At 35.9% G+C, this 16281-nt stretch overlaps 2 protein-coding genes across 2 annotated transcripts in view; one reads left to right on the forward strand and one right to left on the reverse strand.

The window, feature by feature from the left end:
* The window catches only part of APP-BP1 (Nedd8-activating enzyme E1 regulatory subunit APP-BP1), a 323180-nt gene that overhangs the window by 301194 nt on the left and 5705 nt on the right, over positions 1-16281 (forward strand). The gene's annotated exons all lie outside the window — the stretch shown is intronic.
* LOC135841147 (uncharacterized) lies at positions 5551-13945 on the reverse strand. Its single transcript, XM_065357974.1, has 5 exons — positions 13713-13945; positions 13476-13640; positions 7271-7374; positions 7089-7160; positions 5551-7002 (listed from the first exon to the last, which is right to left on the reverse strand). Exons 1-5 carry the CDS (start codon positions 13756-13758, stop codon positions 6943-6945), a joined length of 447 nt encoding a protein of 148 aa, XP_065214046.1. The 5' UTR covers positions 13759-13945; the 3' UTR covers positions 5551-6942.

Genomic DNA, 16281 nt, shown 5'->3' on the forward strand with positions numbered 1-16281 from the left:
ATTTTTCGTTTTTTCCTCTGGGCCATGGCCCATGGTAAAAAAAAAACACCGGCAAAAATGTGAAAAATTGGGAGTATCGATAGTATTGATACTTATCGATACTTTTGGAGAATCATTCGATACTAATCGATACCTTTTTTCGACGATACTTAACACCACTAGCTTATAAATTGAAACCAAAACCAAAACCCCCCAAAAACCGATTAAAATTAGGTACTCAAATCCAAAACAAAAACCAGGAGCGTTATTTTCCCTCAACAAAACCGAAACCAAAACTGGAAGTGTTATTTCTCAAATTCAAAGTCGAAAACCAAAACCTTGACCTATTGAAAATTGAATTGGTTTTGGAATTTTTCAGGTAATTAGCCTAATTAATACTGCATTTTTGGTAAAAATGAAGTAAAAACTGATGATAATGGTGAAAACTAAAAAAGTTGACAAATTTGGCACTGCCAAAGTGCCGCTTTCTAGTCACATACACAAAGTATTTGAAAAAGTGATCACCTTCTTGGCTTTCTTCCCTCTAAAAAATGGAGAAAAAAGGAAAAACCGAAACCGAAACAGAAACCAAAACCAAAACCGATTCCTTTGAAATCAAAACCCTTAACCAAAACCGGAAGTGAACCGGGTATGTCAGACTCCCATTTTGTTCCTCATGAAAAAAAAATTGTTGTTTTTTGATTCAAGGTTTTTATGACGGAATTTCTGGCATAGAATGAAAGTAATCATTGAATTAGAGCACATGCTGTGAATTTCACACAATTTCAAACTATTTTTAACCCAAAAATGAAGTGCTTAAAAATGACTGAAATTCAAAACAATTAAATGTATTTCAATTGATACATGTAGCATACCATTGGAAAGCTCGTTCAATTCTCTTTCAAAAATAGTTATAAAAGTGCACGGTTTTGAAGATATACGCGGTTAAAGTTTGCCAAATTCCCATATACTGCAATGCTAAGTTCGTCAAACCAGGAACAAAATGGCCGTCTGACATACCTGGGTTATAGTTCCCTAAAGTGAAGAGTGATACATTTAGAAACCAAAACCGAAACCAAAACATTTAATTTTTCAAAAAACATAAAACCGAAACCAAAACCAAGAGTGATATATTTGTATATCCAGTTTGCAAGCCCTGCTTCAAAAAATGGATAAAAGAATTTCTCAAGTTGACAACTTACAAAACAAGCTCAAAGCAAAGAAACATTCATCATTTAAAACCTCGTGACTTAGTCATAGATATTATGAAAAATAAATAGAATGCCATGTACATAAGGGTCATTCCATGTCAATTCGACCCAGCTTTTTGAGTCATGTCTTTAAATTTCGCTCACATTTTTTTTACAATTTCTACCCACCCAGTAAGTAAGAAACCCGCAATCAGTTTGGTCCCAACCGCCTCAGTAGGTGGGTGGGGGCCGGGGGGGCTTCCATTATTTTCACATTGTCTCGAGGTACTCAACTTCAGCAGCGCATTCCTCCGAAGCTATGATACATTGATCAAAACTGATTTCACAGTTCAAACGGGCATTGAATTTTGAATTTTTTAAGCATTTTGAAATTTGCGAAAGTTGAAAGTTGAACTTTTGAATTGAAAGTTCAAATTTCAAAATAGCGCTGTAAGTGGGAGCTACCATTTAAAAGTCTGAAAAAATTACCATCGATGTATCATTTGATGCTTTTTTGAAATATCTTATTTTCAAGATGGGATCTCTCAATTTGGGGGGAATACCCCCACCGCCAATTTTGGGCAAAACTTTTGAAAAAAAAACCTGGGGCATGTGACATATTGAATTGCATGTTTTTGGTAACGTTGAACACGAATATGACGTCAGATTTTTGATTGGACCCCATCCACCCCCATCCACGGCCCCCAGCACCTCCCCACAGGGGGTAAAAGTCGAAAAAATGATTACATTCGTGTGACATATGAAATAGTATGTTTTTGGTGACGCTGAATACGAATATGACATCAGATTTTGAATTGGACCCCATCCACGGCCCCCAGCACCTCTCCAAAGGGGGTAACCGTTGAAAAAAATGATTTTATTCATGTGACATATGAAATAGCATGTGTTTGGTGACGCTGAATACGAATATGGCGTCAGATTTTGAATTGGACCCATCTACGGCCCCCAGCACCTACCCAAAGGGGTAAAAGTCAAAAAAATGGTTTCATTCGTGTGACACATGAAGTATGTTTTCGATATCGCTGAACACGAATATAGCTTTAGATTTTCAAATTGCCTCACCCATGTCCCCCAGAACCTCCCCAAATAGGTAAAGGTCCAACAATTCCATATGTCACACGAATTTTTTTTAGCATTTTCTGGGTCGAATTGACATGGAATGACCCATAACTAACTTGTTTAAAGTCACATATATTACTTATTGAAGGTCTCCTCAAGATTGTTATGATGAACCTTGTTGCATAAGTTTTTAAAAATCGGTGAATTTGCCCCAGTCCTACTACCTACATAAAACAAGAATTTCAAAATTTTAGATCAACATGGTGATGAATAGGAATTTTTTTGCATGAAATGCTCGATTTTTCCGCGTACAGGAGAGGTGAAGAGAGCGAATTTTGTCGGCTCTAGAATTATTTTTCGGTCATTCGGTCCCCCAAAATTCTAGCCAAGGGCCGATTCACCTATCATAACCTTAGGTACTCTTCGTTGAATCTTTGAAGAATCAGGCCATGCTTTAGATCAGCTGGTGGGCCATACATAGGAGCTCTCTAATGTACTTGGTTGAATTATCGAATATAAATTCCCAACCACTCTATCCTATAATCTCTAAAAACTTTCTACTTCCGGGTATAGAAAAAATTATTCATCTAGATGACGTTTCAAAATACATGGGACACTCAAACCCAACCAACCACAACCAGAATTATTTCATGATTTATAGCATCGTCAAGTCGTGCGCAACTTAATTTCGGAAAAATTCGTGCTACGTATTTTCAGCAGCACGTAGACTTTTCTTTTGTTCTACGCTTTTTTTTCTTTTTTTTTCGGTATGCATAAATACGATACATTGCTGTACCTATCTACTACTTACTCTCCTCGTATAGTATAGTATATTCAAAAGGCGAGAAAATCGCAGATTTATCTTTCACTATCGCTGAAGCGAAGTTATCTTTTGTGGCGTGAAACGTTACGATTACGCGCGCGATGCGGACGCCGCGCCGCGCCGCTGCCTCTGCCTCTGCTGACGACTCGACGCGACACTTTTACAAAAGTAGATTTCTCTCTTTGTGTGTGCGTCTTTTGCAAAAGTGTCACATTTAGTAAAAACTGAAAATTACATTATTCAAAAGGTTATGCTTCACACCAACTGATAATGGATTCTATTTACGCGAGAACTCGTTTAGTTTTGTATAAGACACCCCCCTGCCCCCCCCATTATATACCCTTTCTGCCCACTCTCTGCACGAACCAGCAAAGTGAACTATGGTATATATACATGAAAGATGTAATACTCTTAAAAACACCGAGTTGAAAGTTTTAATTACTTTTAATTCTTTTTGCACTTTGATTGTTCGATGTTGAACGCTTTTTCATTTATTATTTTAATATTGTATAGAAACGTCGCCTAGTACGAGTAAGTAGAAGAACGCGATTACGACGAATTTGCTGTTTGTTGTTGAAAGTTGAAAAGACATTGAAAAATATTCTCTTTCTCGTGGTCGCTCTCTTTCGCCGCGTTCTGTATCACTGTCTCTCTGTTCTAATCATAAAACCATCAAAAACAGATTTTTACGTAGAATGTACCCGTATATATTATACAGTCCTATAATAAAGTGAAGCACAAAAAAAAAATACCGAATACGGATAAATTTAGTCAATAGAGGAGTTCTCTCGTCTTTCTGTCTCTCTCACACTCGCTTTCTTCTTATATATGATGGAAATATTTATGCATGTTTCAATTCCCTTTTGCTGTGCCAAAATTCTAGAGGTAAGGTACGAATTGCACGAACGTGTGTATCTGTGAGAAATAGAAACGAAAATGTAATATTCCAAGCTCGTTTCGTCGAGCTGTTTTTTTTCACTTGGAAGATATACGTATACCTAGTCTACGTAGCAGACGAACCTTTTTCCTTGAGATTATTGCTTATTACAGTAGGTAGGTAAGTGTAATCTGAGCGAATTTCAGCTTGTTAGGTGTTTGTTGAGAAGATTAAAATGGAATACGTATGTTTCTTAGGTGGCAAGCTTATTATAATAGCTTGGTGTAGTAGGCTTTATGTTTATAGTTGTGTGATTTTTTACACGTTTATAAGTGGAGTTTATTAGTCGTATCTACGACGTGTGATGAGATTTATTTTTAAATGGATTAAGCGAAGAAGGGAGGTGTTTGAAATAATTCGTTGAAAACGGATGAAATTTTTAGGAAGTTATGTAGATTGAAGTACCAATATATTTTAGAATTGGAATGATGAATTTAAAAAAAATTCAATTTCAAAAATGAAAAGTGCACATGACTCGAGTGAAGGGAAAGCAGGTGCAAAAAAAATGCGAGAATCAATTTCATACGCAGAAGAAAATAACTTGAGAACTAATTCGACTACTTTTATTTTCAAAAATAAATAAATAAATAAAACTGCAATCAACTCACCTACAGGCAAAAGTTAAATTTTCCCAATAGTCCGGCATATGACAATAGGATTAATTGCCCCCCCCCCCGCTGATCCTCCGGGACAACTTTTTTCTTAAAGGGGACATCCTAAGGAACATTTTAAAGCAAACTTTCCAAAAAAAAAGTTGGCCTTACTTACACAATGGCGGCCATATTGATTGACAGGTCAGCCGAAATCGCAGATTTTGCGTTTCAACATAGGACTTGCACGAACTTTTTCAAACTTTACAAAGGTAGATTGAAAGATCTTGCAAAAATTCATCACCTGTCAAAATTTCAAGTGCTAAAGTGCGTTTTTCGATTTTTGGTGAATTTTTGAAAACCGAATTTAGCCAAAAATGAGGGAAAAAATCAAAATTTTACCAAATTGACCATGAAAGCTGAAATTTGGGATATACCCTATTTTCGACATGCCAAATCGATTGGAAACGGTTTCAACCCGTTTTGAGCAGTTCTGGAGCCTCCAGAAGATTTTTGAAACTCGAAATTCCCACAAAATTCCATCAAATTGGAGTTGTAAAACTAAAATTTATTCTAAAAACTAATTTTAATACGCTACGAAGTATTGCAGGTGAATTTCAAGTCGTTTTGGAGCCTCCAGCGACTTTTTGAAAATTCCTGAAGCCTCCAGCAGATTTTTGAAACTTTAAATTTTCACAAAATTTCATCAAATGGAGATGGAAAGCTGAAATTTACTCTACACTCCAATTTTAACACTCTCTGGAAACGACTTCTGGTGGATTTCAAGTCATTTTAGAGCCTCCAACGACTTTTTTGAAATTTACTGGAGCCTCCAGTAGATTTTTGAAACTTGAAATTTCCCCAAAATTTCATCAAACTGAGATGGAGAGTCGAAATTCATTCTGCAAACTAATTTCAATACGCTACGAAGTTGACTGCTGGTGAATTTCAAGTCGTTTTGGAGCCTCCAGCAGCTTTTTCAGAGCTTGTATGACGTTTTTTTGGAAAATTGAAATTTCCTAAAAGTAGCTGGAAGCTTCAAAACCATTTGGAACCACCATGTAGTCTGCGAAGTAAATTTCAGCTTGCCAACTCCATTTGATAAATTAATGTTGGGGAAATTTCAAGTTTCAAAAATCTACTGCAGGCTCCAGTAATTTTCAAAAAAGTCGCTGGAGGCCCTAAAATGACTTGAACCCACCTGAAGTCGTCTTCAGAGGGTGTTAAAATTGGAGTGTAGAGTGAATTTAGCTTTCCATCTCCATTTGATGAAATTTTGTGAGAATTAAAAGTTTCAAAAATCTGCTGGAGGCTCCAGTAATTTTTTAAAAAAGTCGCTGGAGGCCCTAAAATGACTTGAATCCACCTGAAGTCGTCTTCCTAGTGTGTTAAAATTGGAGTGTAGAGTAAATTTCAGCTTTCCATCTCCATTTGATGAAATTTTGTGAAAATTCAAAGTTTCAAAAATCTGCTGGAGGCTTCAGGAATTTTCAAAAAGTCGCCGGAGGCTCCAAAACGACTTGAAATTCACCTGCAGTACTTCGTAGCGTATTGAAATTAGTTTTTAGAATAAATTTTAGCTTTACAACTCCAATTTGATGGAATTTTGTGGGAATTTCGAGTTTCAAAAATCTGCTTGGAGGCTCCAGAACTGCTCAAAACGGGTTGAAACCGGTTCCAATCGATTTGGCATGTCGAAAATAGGGCGTATCCTAAATTTCAGTTTTCTGGGTCAATTTGGTAAAATTTTGATTTTTTCCCTCATTTTTGGCCAAAATTCGATTTTCAAAAATTCACCAAAAATCGAAAAACGCACTTTAGCACTTGAAATTTTGACAGGTGATAAATTTTTGCATGATCTTTCGATCTATTCTTTGTAAAGTTTGAAAAAGTTCGTGCAAGTCCTATGTTAAAACGCAAAATCTGCGATTTCGGCTGACCTGTCTATCAAAATGGCCGCCATTTTGTAAGTAAGGCCAACTTTTTTTTGGCAAGTTTGCTTTAAAATGTTCCTTAGGATGTCCCCTTTAAGAAAAAAGTTGTCCCGGAGGATCGGCGGGGGGGGGGGGTGCAATTACTCCTATTGCCATATGCCGGACTTCAAGTACATAGCTAATACCTAGTACGAGTATATTATGCAGTAATGGGAGAAAATGAGGTCTCCCGGACGAGTAAAGTAAACAACGTTTGTTGAACAAGCCGAAGCCGAAGGCGAGTGAAATGAAATTAAATTGCATAAATAAATATGTACCTACTAAGTTAAATCTAAATGCTCGATAGGTACAAAAAATCTTATCCATGATCGGTTGTTCTCATTCTTTGTTTTCATTCGGATGTAATCCTTTACTTGTATAAAGTTATGTTTGTGACGCCTCCAGAATATTCAACACTTTGTATTCGTAACTGAAAATTAATTAATTTAATCAATACAGATAATTATGTACCTACTTACATATTTATTATAGAAATGATGTGGCTAGCTGTCTTACTTGAAAAAGTCTCGTCATCGTGTCTATTACTGTTTTCACACCCGCAATAATCGTGTAGACGAAATCTGGTACCTATAGGTGTAAATGAAAATAGAATACGATAACTACATATTACCTACCTATCAAAAAACATTTTCAATTCGCAATGAAAACTGTCAAATGTTTTATAAGTATCTACTTACGGAAAAGTCCCATCCGTCTACATTTACATCGAAGCCGAAATTAGTATCATTTCCAAAAGTTGATTCAGAGTACGTTATTCTTGGACCCGCTTCTCTTAAAACCACTGAAATCAGTAAAATTTGAGGCAAATAATGAATGACAAAAGAAAACACACGATATAATAATCCTCAAAAAACAGATTCTGTTAATCAAATCCGTGAACTGAAATGTTTTGCATGGAAATAGGCTTATGGAGGAGCTCTTACTAAAAATGCAATTTCCCCAGCACTAGACCCGCTTATTTTTGAGCTTGGGCCCCAAACAAGACCGATTTTGCCTCAGTAACTCATCCGAGGGAAGCGTGGTTAAATCGCATTTTTGGATACTGTTGTTGGTATCGTAGGTAAAAAGTATGCATAATCCTGAAAATTAATTGAAAATTTTCCAAATTTAGAGACAATGAGAATTCTGGAAAATTAACTACATTATGAAATTTTGCCACCTAACAGGGAATATGAATTCCAAAAACTGATTTAAAAATTTGCAATTTGTAGACAATGTGAATTTGCAAATGTATTTAAAAATTTGTAGGTGATACAAAAACAATGAGAATTTTGAAAAATGATTTAAAATTTATGATTTCTAGGCAATGTGAATTTCAAAAAAGTGATTGGAAATTTCATAATCAAGAAGCACAAGCAATGAGGAATTCAGAAAATTGATTTGAAATTTCAGAATATTGAACTACATATAAAGACTATGGAAATTCAAAAAAATGATTTAAAATTTTGTCAATTAGAAATAATGTGAATTCCAACGATTGATTAAAACTCGAAAGTTTTGTAAGACAATGTGAACTTCAAATTTGATCAATTGAAATTTTGTAATATGAAAAAGACTAGGAAATCTGAAAAATAATTTGAAATTTTGTCATTTAGAGGCAATGTGAATTCCAAAAATTGATTAAAAGCTTTGAAATTTGTGGACAATGTGGCCCCTTGAAAATCTACTTATTTGAAATTTTACATTTTCAAGAAAATATGAAAATTCTAAAATGTTTTGAAATTTTGGAATTCAGATCAAAACAATGTGAATTCAAAAATGGATTAAAAGTTTTGTAATTCGTAGACAATGCAAACTTGAAAATTGATTTGATTTAAATCAGTGGATGTGTTCAAACCTATGTAAAAACTAGTGGTAGAGAGTTAGAGACAGACACCATTTTAAATCAGTGGATGAATTCAAACCCAGGTAAAAACGAGTACAGATACCATGTATGAACCACATGTTGAGACAAGACACCATTTTAAATCAGTGGATGTGTTCAAACCCAAGTAAAAACCAGTGGTAGAAACAGACACCATTTCAAATCAGTGGATGTGTTCAAACCCAAGTAAAAACCAGTGATAGAAACAGACACCATTTAAATCAGTGTGTGTGTTCAAACTCAAGTAAAAATTTGTGGTAGAGACAGACACCATTTTAAATCAGTGGATGTGTTCAAACCCAAGTAAAAACCAGTGGTAGAAACAGACACCATTTTAAATCAGTGGATGTGTTCAAACCCAAGTAAAAACCAGTGGCAGTGACAGACAATATGTTAAATCAGTGGGGGTGTTCACATCCAGGTAAAAACCAGTGGCAGAGACAAACAATATAGACTAGATTCTAACCCTCAAAAAAGCGATTCTGTAAATCAAATCGGGAATGTGAAATGTTTTGGGCGGGAAATGGGCTTACGGACGAGCTCTTGCTAAAAATGCAATTTCCCCAGCGCTGGACCCGCTTATTTTCGAGATTGGGGCCCAAATGGGGCCAATTTTGGGTCCGTAAATCATTCGAGGAATGTGTGGGGAAATTGCATTTTTGGGTAGTGTTGGTATCGTAGATGAGAAATGTGCAATTTCCCCAACCCCCCAGGCGCTTATTTTGGGCTCACCCCCCTTTCAAAATTTCGACTTTCCAATAAAAATTCATTGAAATACGAGAAATTTACACTTTCGGATGAAATTTTGTATACCAACTAATGAAGGCATGAAGAAATCATATCTGGCGAGTTTTGGTTTTTCCAGGCCCCAATTGGGGTTGCAGGAGCACCCCCACCCCCAATTTTGAAGTTGGGGTAAAATGTCGATATTGGTGTCGTTTTCGTATGAAACGACCACGCCGATGACGAATATGAAGTCAGATTTGAGACTGCACCTCTCAGTACCCGGAATGAGTGGATATAATACTTGTGAAAATGTAATCGAGTCATTCGTCATTCCACATCAATTCGACCAAGAAGTTGAACGGGGGGGGGGTCGGCGATTTCTTTGAAAATTTTCCTGTGGAAATACCTTCCGAAGGGATGACCAATGGCGCAAATTGCAGCCCTCTACCCCTTGTTCAATGGCTGGTAGGGGGTGTAAAAAATTTCAGTGAACTTGAAATATCATCCATTTCAGCAGTGGATTACTAGGTAACCACGATACCTACTTAAATTGAACTTTTCCCAATAGTTAGAGTTGAAAGGTTTTTTCACTCGAAAGATTAGCTCGAAAAGTTTCAAAACATAGTTTTCTTATCGTTCTGACTCTCAAAAATTAAGAAAAAAATATATTATGGACAACTTTTCATGCTGAACAACATACGTGTACCGATATTTCAAAACGGCCCATTCGGTCGGTGCCGAGAAGTGTGTAGATTTTATTTTTCAAAAATCGGTACAATCTTCCAAAGTTTTCCAATTGATCTAAACAGCGCGCGAACGTGAAGCTTTCACGGACAGCTTCACACTCAAACACTGTTGGGATTCACCGGAGAACACTGGAAGTTTATTTTGATTTTTGAAAAATAAAATCTACACCCTTCTCGGCACTGACCGAATGGGCCCTTTCGAAATATCGGTACACATATTAAGAAATTGGGATGGCATTATTTCGTAAAGTCAATTTTAAAAAATTGAAAGTTTGCGAAAAATGCGGTCGATTTTTTGATTTGAAACATGAAAAAAAGTTTTGATTGGTGAAGTGGACCCATTTGACTTTTATTTACACATCCATTAAAAAAAATCATTATTTTTGCTATGAGTGTAATTTTTATCAAATTTTTCATGAAATACGTCAGAAAGAGGTCAAAATAAGACAACTAAATGAATTTTAACTAAAAAACTTTGTTTAATGTTTGGAATTGAAAATTGAATTTTTTCGAATTTTTTGTGATGAGTTCATTTCATTGATTGAAAGGATTTTTTCAATTTTTATTAGAAAAAGTTCCATTTTAGTAGGTATTAGTGATGGGCGATTATTAATCGGCCTGAAAAATAATCGTTTGGCGATTATTGTTTTTTTTGAATAAATCAATTATTTTTACATATGTAGGTCAAATTGTGTAGATTTCAGTTCAATATTAGGATGATTTTTAAAAATGTAAAAAATGAAATATTGACTGACTCATCCTGTAACTTCAAAATTTTCTCCGAAATAATTAAATTTCTGTCATTTTTCATTATTCAACAGTCAATTAATTGACATTATTACGTTTTCAGAAATTTTGAACATTTTGCCTTGTAAAAAAACAATCGATTATCAGGAAAAATTACAAGAAATCGCCGACCCCCTCCCCCTTCAACTTCTTGGTCGAATTGATGTGGAATGACGAATGACTCGATTAACTATGGGAAAAAGTTCAATTTAAGTAGGTATCGTGGTTACCTAGTAATCCACTGCTGAAATGGATGATATTTCAAGTTCACTGAAATTTTTTACACCCCCTACCAGCCATTGAACAAGGGGTAGAGGGCTGCAATTTGCGCCATTGGTCATCCCTTCGGAAGGTATTTCCACAGGAAAATTTTCAAAGAAATCGCCGACCCCCCCCCCGTTCAACTTCTTGGTCGAATTGATGTGGAATGACGAATGACTCGATTACATTTTCACAAGTATTATATCCACTCATTCCGGGTACTGAGAGGTGCAGTCTCAAATCTGACTTCATATTCGTCATCGGCGTGGTCGTTTCATACGAAAACGACACCAATATCGACATTTTACCCCAACTTCAAAATTGGGGGTGGGGGTGCTCCTGCAACCCCAATTGGGGCCTGGAAAAACCAAAACTCGCCAGATATGATTTCTTCATGCCTTCATTAGTTAGTATACAAAATTTCATCCGAAAGTGTAAATTTCTCGTATTTCAATGAATTTTTATTGGAAAGTCGAAATTTTGAAAGGGGGGTGAGCCCAAAATAAGCGCCTGGGGGGTTGGGGAAATTGCACATTTCTCATCTACGATACCAACACTACCCAAAAATGCAATTTCCCCACACATTCCTCGAATGATTTACGGACCCAAAATTGGCCCCATTTGGGCCCCAATCTCGAAAATAAGCGGGTCCAGCGCTGGGGAAATTGCATTTTCAGCAAGAGCTCGTCCGTAAGCCCATTTCCCGCCCAAAACATTTCACATTCCCGATTTGATTTACAGAATCGCTTTTTTGAGGGTTAGAATCTAGTCTAATATTTTAAATCAGTGGATGTGCTCAAACCCAGGTATAAACCAGTGGTAGAGACAGTTTGAGACAGACACCATTTAAATCCGTGGGTGTGTTCAAACCCAAGAAAAATTTGTGGTAGAGACAGACACCATTTTAAATCAGTGGACGAGCTCAAACCCAAGTAGAAACCAGTGGTAGAGGCAGACACCACTTTAAATCAGTGGATGTGCTCAAACACAAGTAGAAACCAGTGGTGGAGACAGACACCATTTTAAATCAGTGGATGTATTCAAACCAAGTAAAAACCAGAGGTAGAGACAGACACCATTTTTAATATGTGGATGTGTTCAAACCCATGTAAAAACCAGTGGTAGAGACAAGACACCATTTGAATCAGTGGGTGTGTTCAAACCCCAGTAAAAACCAGTGGTAGAGACAGGCACCATTTAAATCAAGGGATGTGCTCAAACCCATGTAAAAACCTGTGGTAGAGACAGACACCATTTTAAATCAGTGGATCTGTTCAATCCCAGGTAGAAACCAGTGGTAGAGGCAGACACCACTTTAAATCAGTGGATGTGCTCAAACACAAGTAGAAACCAGTGGTAGAGACAGACACCATTTTAAATCAGTGGATGTATTCAAACCCAAGTAAAAAATAGTGGTAGAAACAGACACCATTTTTAATATGTGGATGTGTTCAAACCCATGTAAAAACCAGTGGTAGAGACAAGACACCATTTGAATCAGTGGGTGTGTTCAAACCTAGGTAAAAACCAGTGGTAGACACAGACACCATTTTAAATCAGTGGATGTGCTCAAACCCAAGTAGAAACCAGTGGTAGAGACAGACACCATTTTAAATCAGTGGAGTGCTCAAACACGAGTAGAAACCAGTGGTCAGTGGTGGAGACAGACACCATTTTAAATCAGTGGATGTGTTCAAACCCAGGTATAAACCAGAGGTAGACACAGACACAATTTTAAATCATTGGATGTGCTCAAACCCAAGTAGAAACCAGTGGTAGAGACAGACACCATTTAAATCAGAGGGTGTGTTCAAACCCAAGTAAAAATCAGTGGTAGAGACAGACACCATGTATGAACCACATGTTGAGATAAGACACTATCAACATCAGTTGGTGTGTTCAAACCCAAGTGAAAATCCAGTGGTAGAGATGGACACCATTTTAAATCAATGGATGTGTTCACGAATGAATTTTGATCCTAAAACCAAAACGCAATCCCAAAATCGTTTCAGACCCACAGCGCTGCCTCCTTGAGAAAATTTACCAACCCCAAAAATACTAATTGTAAGAAACTTGATCGAGGTATTAGCGAGGTGAATTTGCGAATCTGAATCAAGTAATGCGCATCACAATTTCGTGTGCTTATGTACCTACTACATATAATAAAGAAGAGAGATAAGTTGACTAAATCTTCTGTCGATCGTATCTCTCAGAGAGCTGAGCACAATTGGGGTTTAAACAAGAGTCGTAGGTTAACTCGTCTCTGAACAAACTCGAATCAAGTTGAAATGACGTATCAATACAAATTTTGGTATGCTAAAAAGTAGCCAACAATTTTTATTCAAATTTTAACCAAGTTTATGTTAAACTGAGTTTAAACCCCCATTGAGCTACAGTCTCACTGTAACTAACTTAGTAGATTTGTGGTCGAAATAAGCGGACATATTTTGATAGTCGCTCGACGTCAATTTACAGGCTATCAATAACGAAATAAATTACCTGTTCTGTTTTTATCAATCTCAGGCCCGTTCCGCGTTATTGGAATCTCAGGCATGTGCCACGTCATTGAAATATTATCCTTGTGCCAGGTTATCGGAATCTTAGTCAATCTTTGTATAGATGTCATTGATGCACTTTCAATCACTGGTTTTCCATGAAATGTATCTGAAACAAATTAACCATGGGGTAAAACAAATAAGGAATGATATTAGCGATACAACTTGACAAATTACTTACCTATAATATTTGCAATCATTATAAGAAACAATAATGCAAACGTCATCTTTCGTGAAATTCGTCGCGGATAAATTATTAGGTACTCGTACTACTTATAGTGTAAGTAATGTAAGTATACTTGAAGAAAGAAACACTTTTTCCACGGGTAATCTTCTGACCACATTCCAGAGAAGACCACCGATAACTCCGTTCAAATTAATAGGTAAATAATAGAAGATACCTAGGTCAGGTCAATGCATCATGTACAAACTGAAATATAGGTTCACCAAAGTTTACAACCGGTTTCACGTGGAAAAACGGTGCGACACCGTTCCTCTTTCCGCACCAGGCGTGTGACGTCACTTGAAAGAAGATCACGCCTTGGTAAAATTAAAGCCCTATAACGGTTCTGGGATTGACAACTGAATGATCTACGGTTTTTCGATTTTTTTGACAAAACAAAGGTGGTTACCTAAGGTGGTTACCTACGGTTAGGTACAATTTTTTTAGATCATATAATTTAAAGATATTAAAATTTACCATCGATTGGTAGGTATACGTATAAAATCATCCATTTTCAAAATCGAAGGTGATTTTTATAACTAACGCCAGTTTCGAAAACTTTTAGCGGAAAATAAACGTTATCGAATCAATTTCATCGTCGAGCGAAATTTTTTCATTAAATTTCTCATCCGAGAAAATTTTTTATTGACCAATAATACGAAAAATTTTCAATAACAATTCTAGTCTAAACGTAATAAAAAAAACTTTTCGGAGTAATAAATATTTGCAATAATGTAAAACTCGCGCCGAAGGCTTAACGCAAAGTATAAAGAAACTTCACACCCTTGTCTATAAGTATACGAAGAGAAATAATACACGCTATGAGGCTATTGGACTCGCCATCGAGTCACGCTTACCGCTTTTCCCATTCTTAGATGTATTCCCACTTGGAGATGACTTGAAAATTTAGAATAAATGTCTCGTAGGGTAGTTCGAGTGTGGAAATTTAAATCAAACCGTCGTAATCATTCAAACTAAACAGGAAAACGTCGATGTAGGCGGTTCATAAATAAAACCTAAAACAGTAGGTAGTTTCAAGTTTGCCAAAACTCGAATAGTTTTTCAAAATAGTACATTACAAATGCTTTACGATTTCGCGTTTGTATTATATACGTAGGATTGTGACGAAGAGAATAGTACAGAGATGAGAGAGTGGCGAGAGACGAGAGACGAGAGAATTCTCTTCGGTAATATAAAATTGTAGAATGAAGAAAAAATTGAATCGTATAAAATACAGATGTAGAAATCGTGCCAACAAATGGCTAAGGATATTCATCTTGGCCCGATAAAATATTACCCTATACTTCGGTGTTTCCGATTTTATTACAATTTTGCTGTATTAATGTCATATTTCCGTTTTCGTGTAATATTATACGTCGTTTCAACTAGTTAGGTAGGTATGAAGTAACCATTCTATTCTGTTCTGAAATCCTTTCTACATATAAGAAAATACCTTCGGAAAACCCTTCATTAATCCGACGAATTAATAAACATATTGTGCAACGTGTTGGTGTAAAATCGCCAAAACCTTTGTATATGGTATAAGTAAATATAGGTACTGAGAAAGTGGTTAGTCTTATATCTAAGGCTTACATCTATCTGTATACTTTATAAAGAACGAAGGTGCCTATTCTATAGTTTAATCTTCTCATCAAACATCCGACAAATTGACATTCTGCTAGCTTATAAACTTTATGCAATAAATTCATGAGGAAAAAAGGTGAAAAAAGCTGCGTAAAACGAGCTTAGAATACTCATTATAATCTCCTCTTTATTTACAGCTACTACGGATAGACATTCGAGGAACTCTGATGATTATATTAAATTGATTGTTTATTAGTCGAATTTTCTTTCTCATTACATGCCAGGTTAAAAATATTCGCTATTGTTACCCTAAGAGATTGTAGGTAATATAGGTAAGGGTAAGGGCACAAATTATGGACCAGTTTGCAATATGGGCCAGCACCCGTTCTCGTTGGTAATTAGAGTAATCTGTCAGGAAAAAATTTTATCCTATATGTATCTATTTTTCACCAAAAAAACGAATGAGACAAAAATTACAACTGTAAAGTCAAAACTCGCTGAGAAATTTACAAAAAACTGTTTTGAGACACTGAAAATTTTTTTTAGTGTCTTTTTAAACTTTTATTAAAATAAATACATGTGGGGTAATTTTTTTTAAAATGTTATTGACGTTTATAATATCAAAGAAGGACGTAGTTTCTGCTGGAGTGATCAGTTTTTGCTAAAAATGAGGGTATGAATAGTAATTTTTGGTGCAAAGCATTTTTTAATGGGGTGCGCTAATATGGACCACCTGTGATATTGATTTTTTTTACTCATTTTCATCATTTCTTACAGCCGCTGAAAAGGGAAATGCTTGAAATACTTTTTTTGTTCATTTCTACAGATAAATAATTATGATGTTTTGAAACGGAAAAATATGTTTATAATTATTTATACTGAAATGCTGTAGGTGGTTCATATTAGGCGTCCAAAATTTTGAACTGTTATATTCAAAATTGAC

Source organism: Planococcus citri, chromosome 3 (assembly GCF_950023065.1).
Source record: "Planococcus citri chromosome 3, ihPlaCitr1.1, whole genome shotgun sequence".
Classification (NCBI taxonomy): Eukaryota; Metazoa; Arthropoda; class Insecta; order Hemiptera; family Pseudococcidae; genus Planococcus; species Planococcus citri.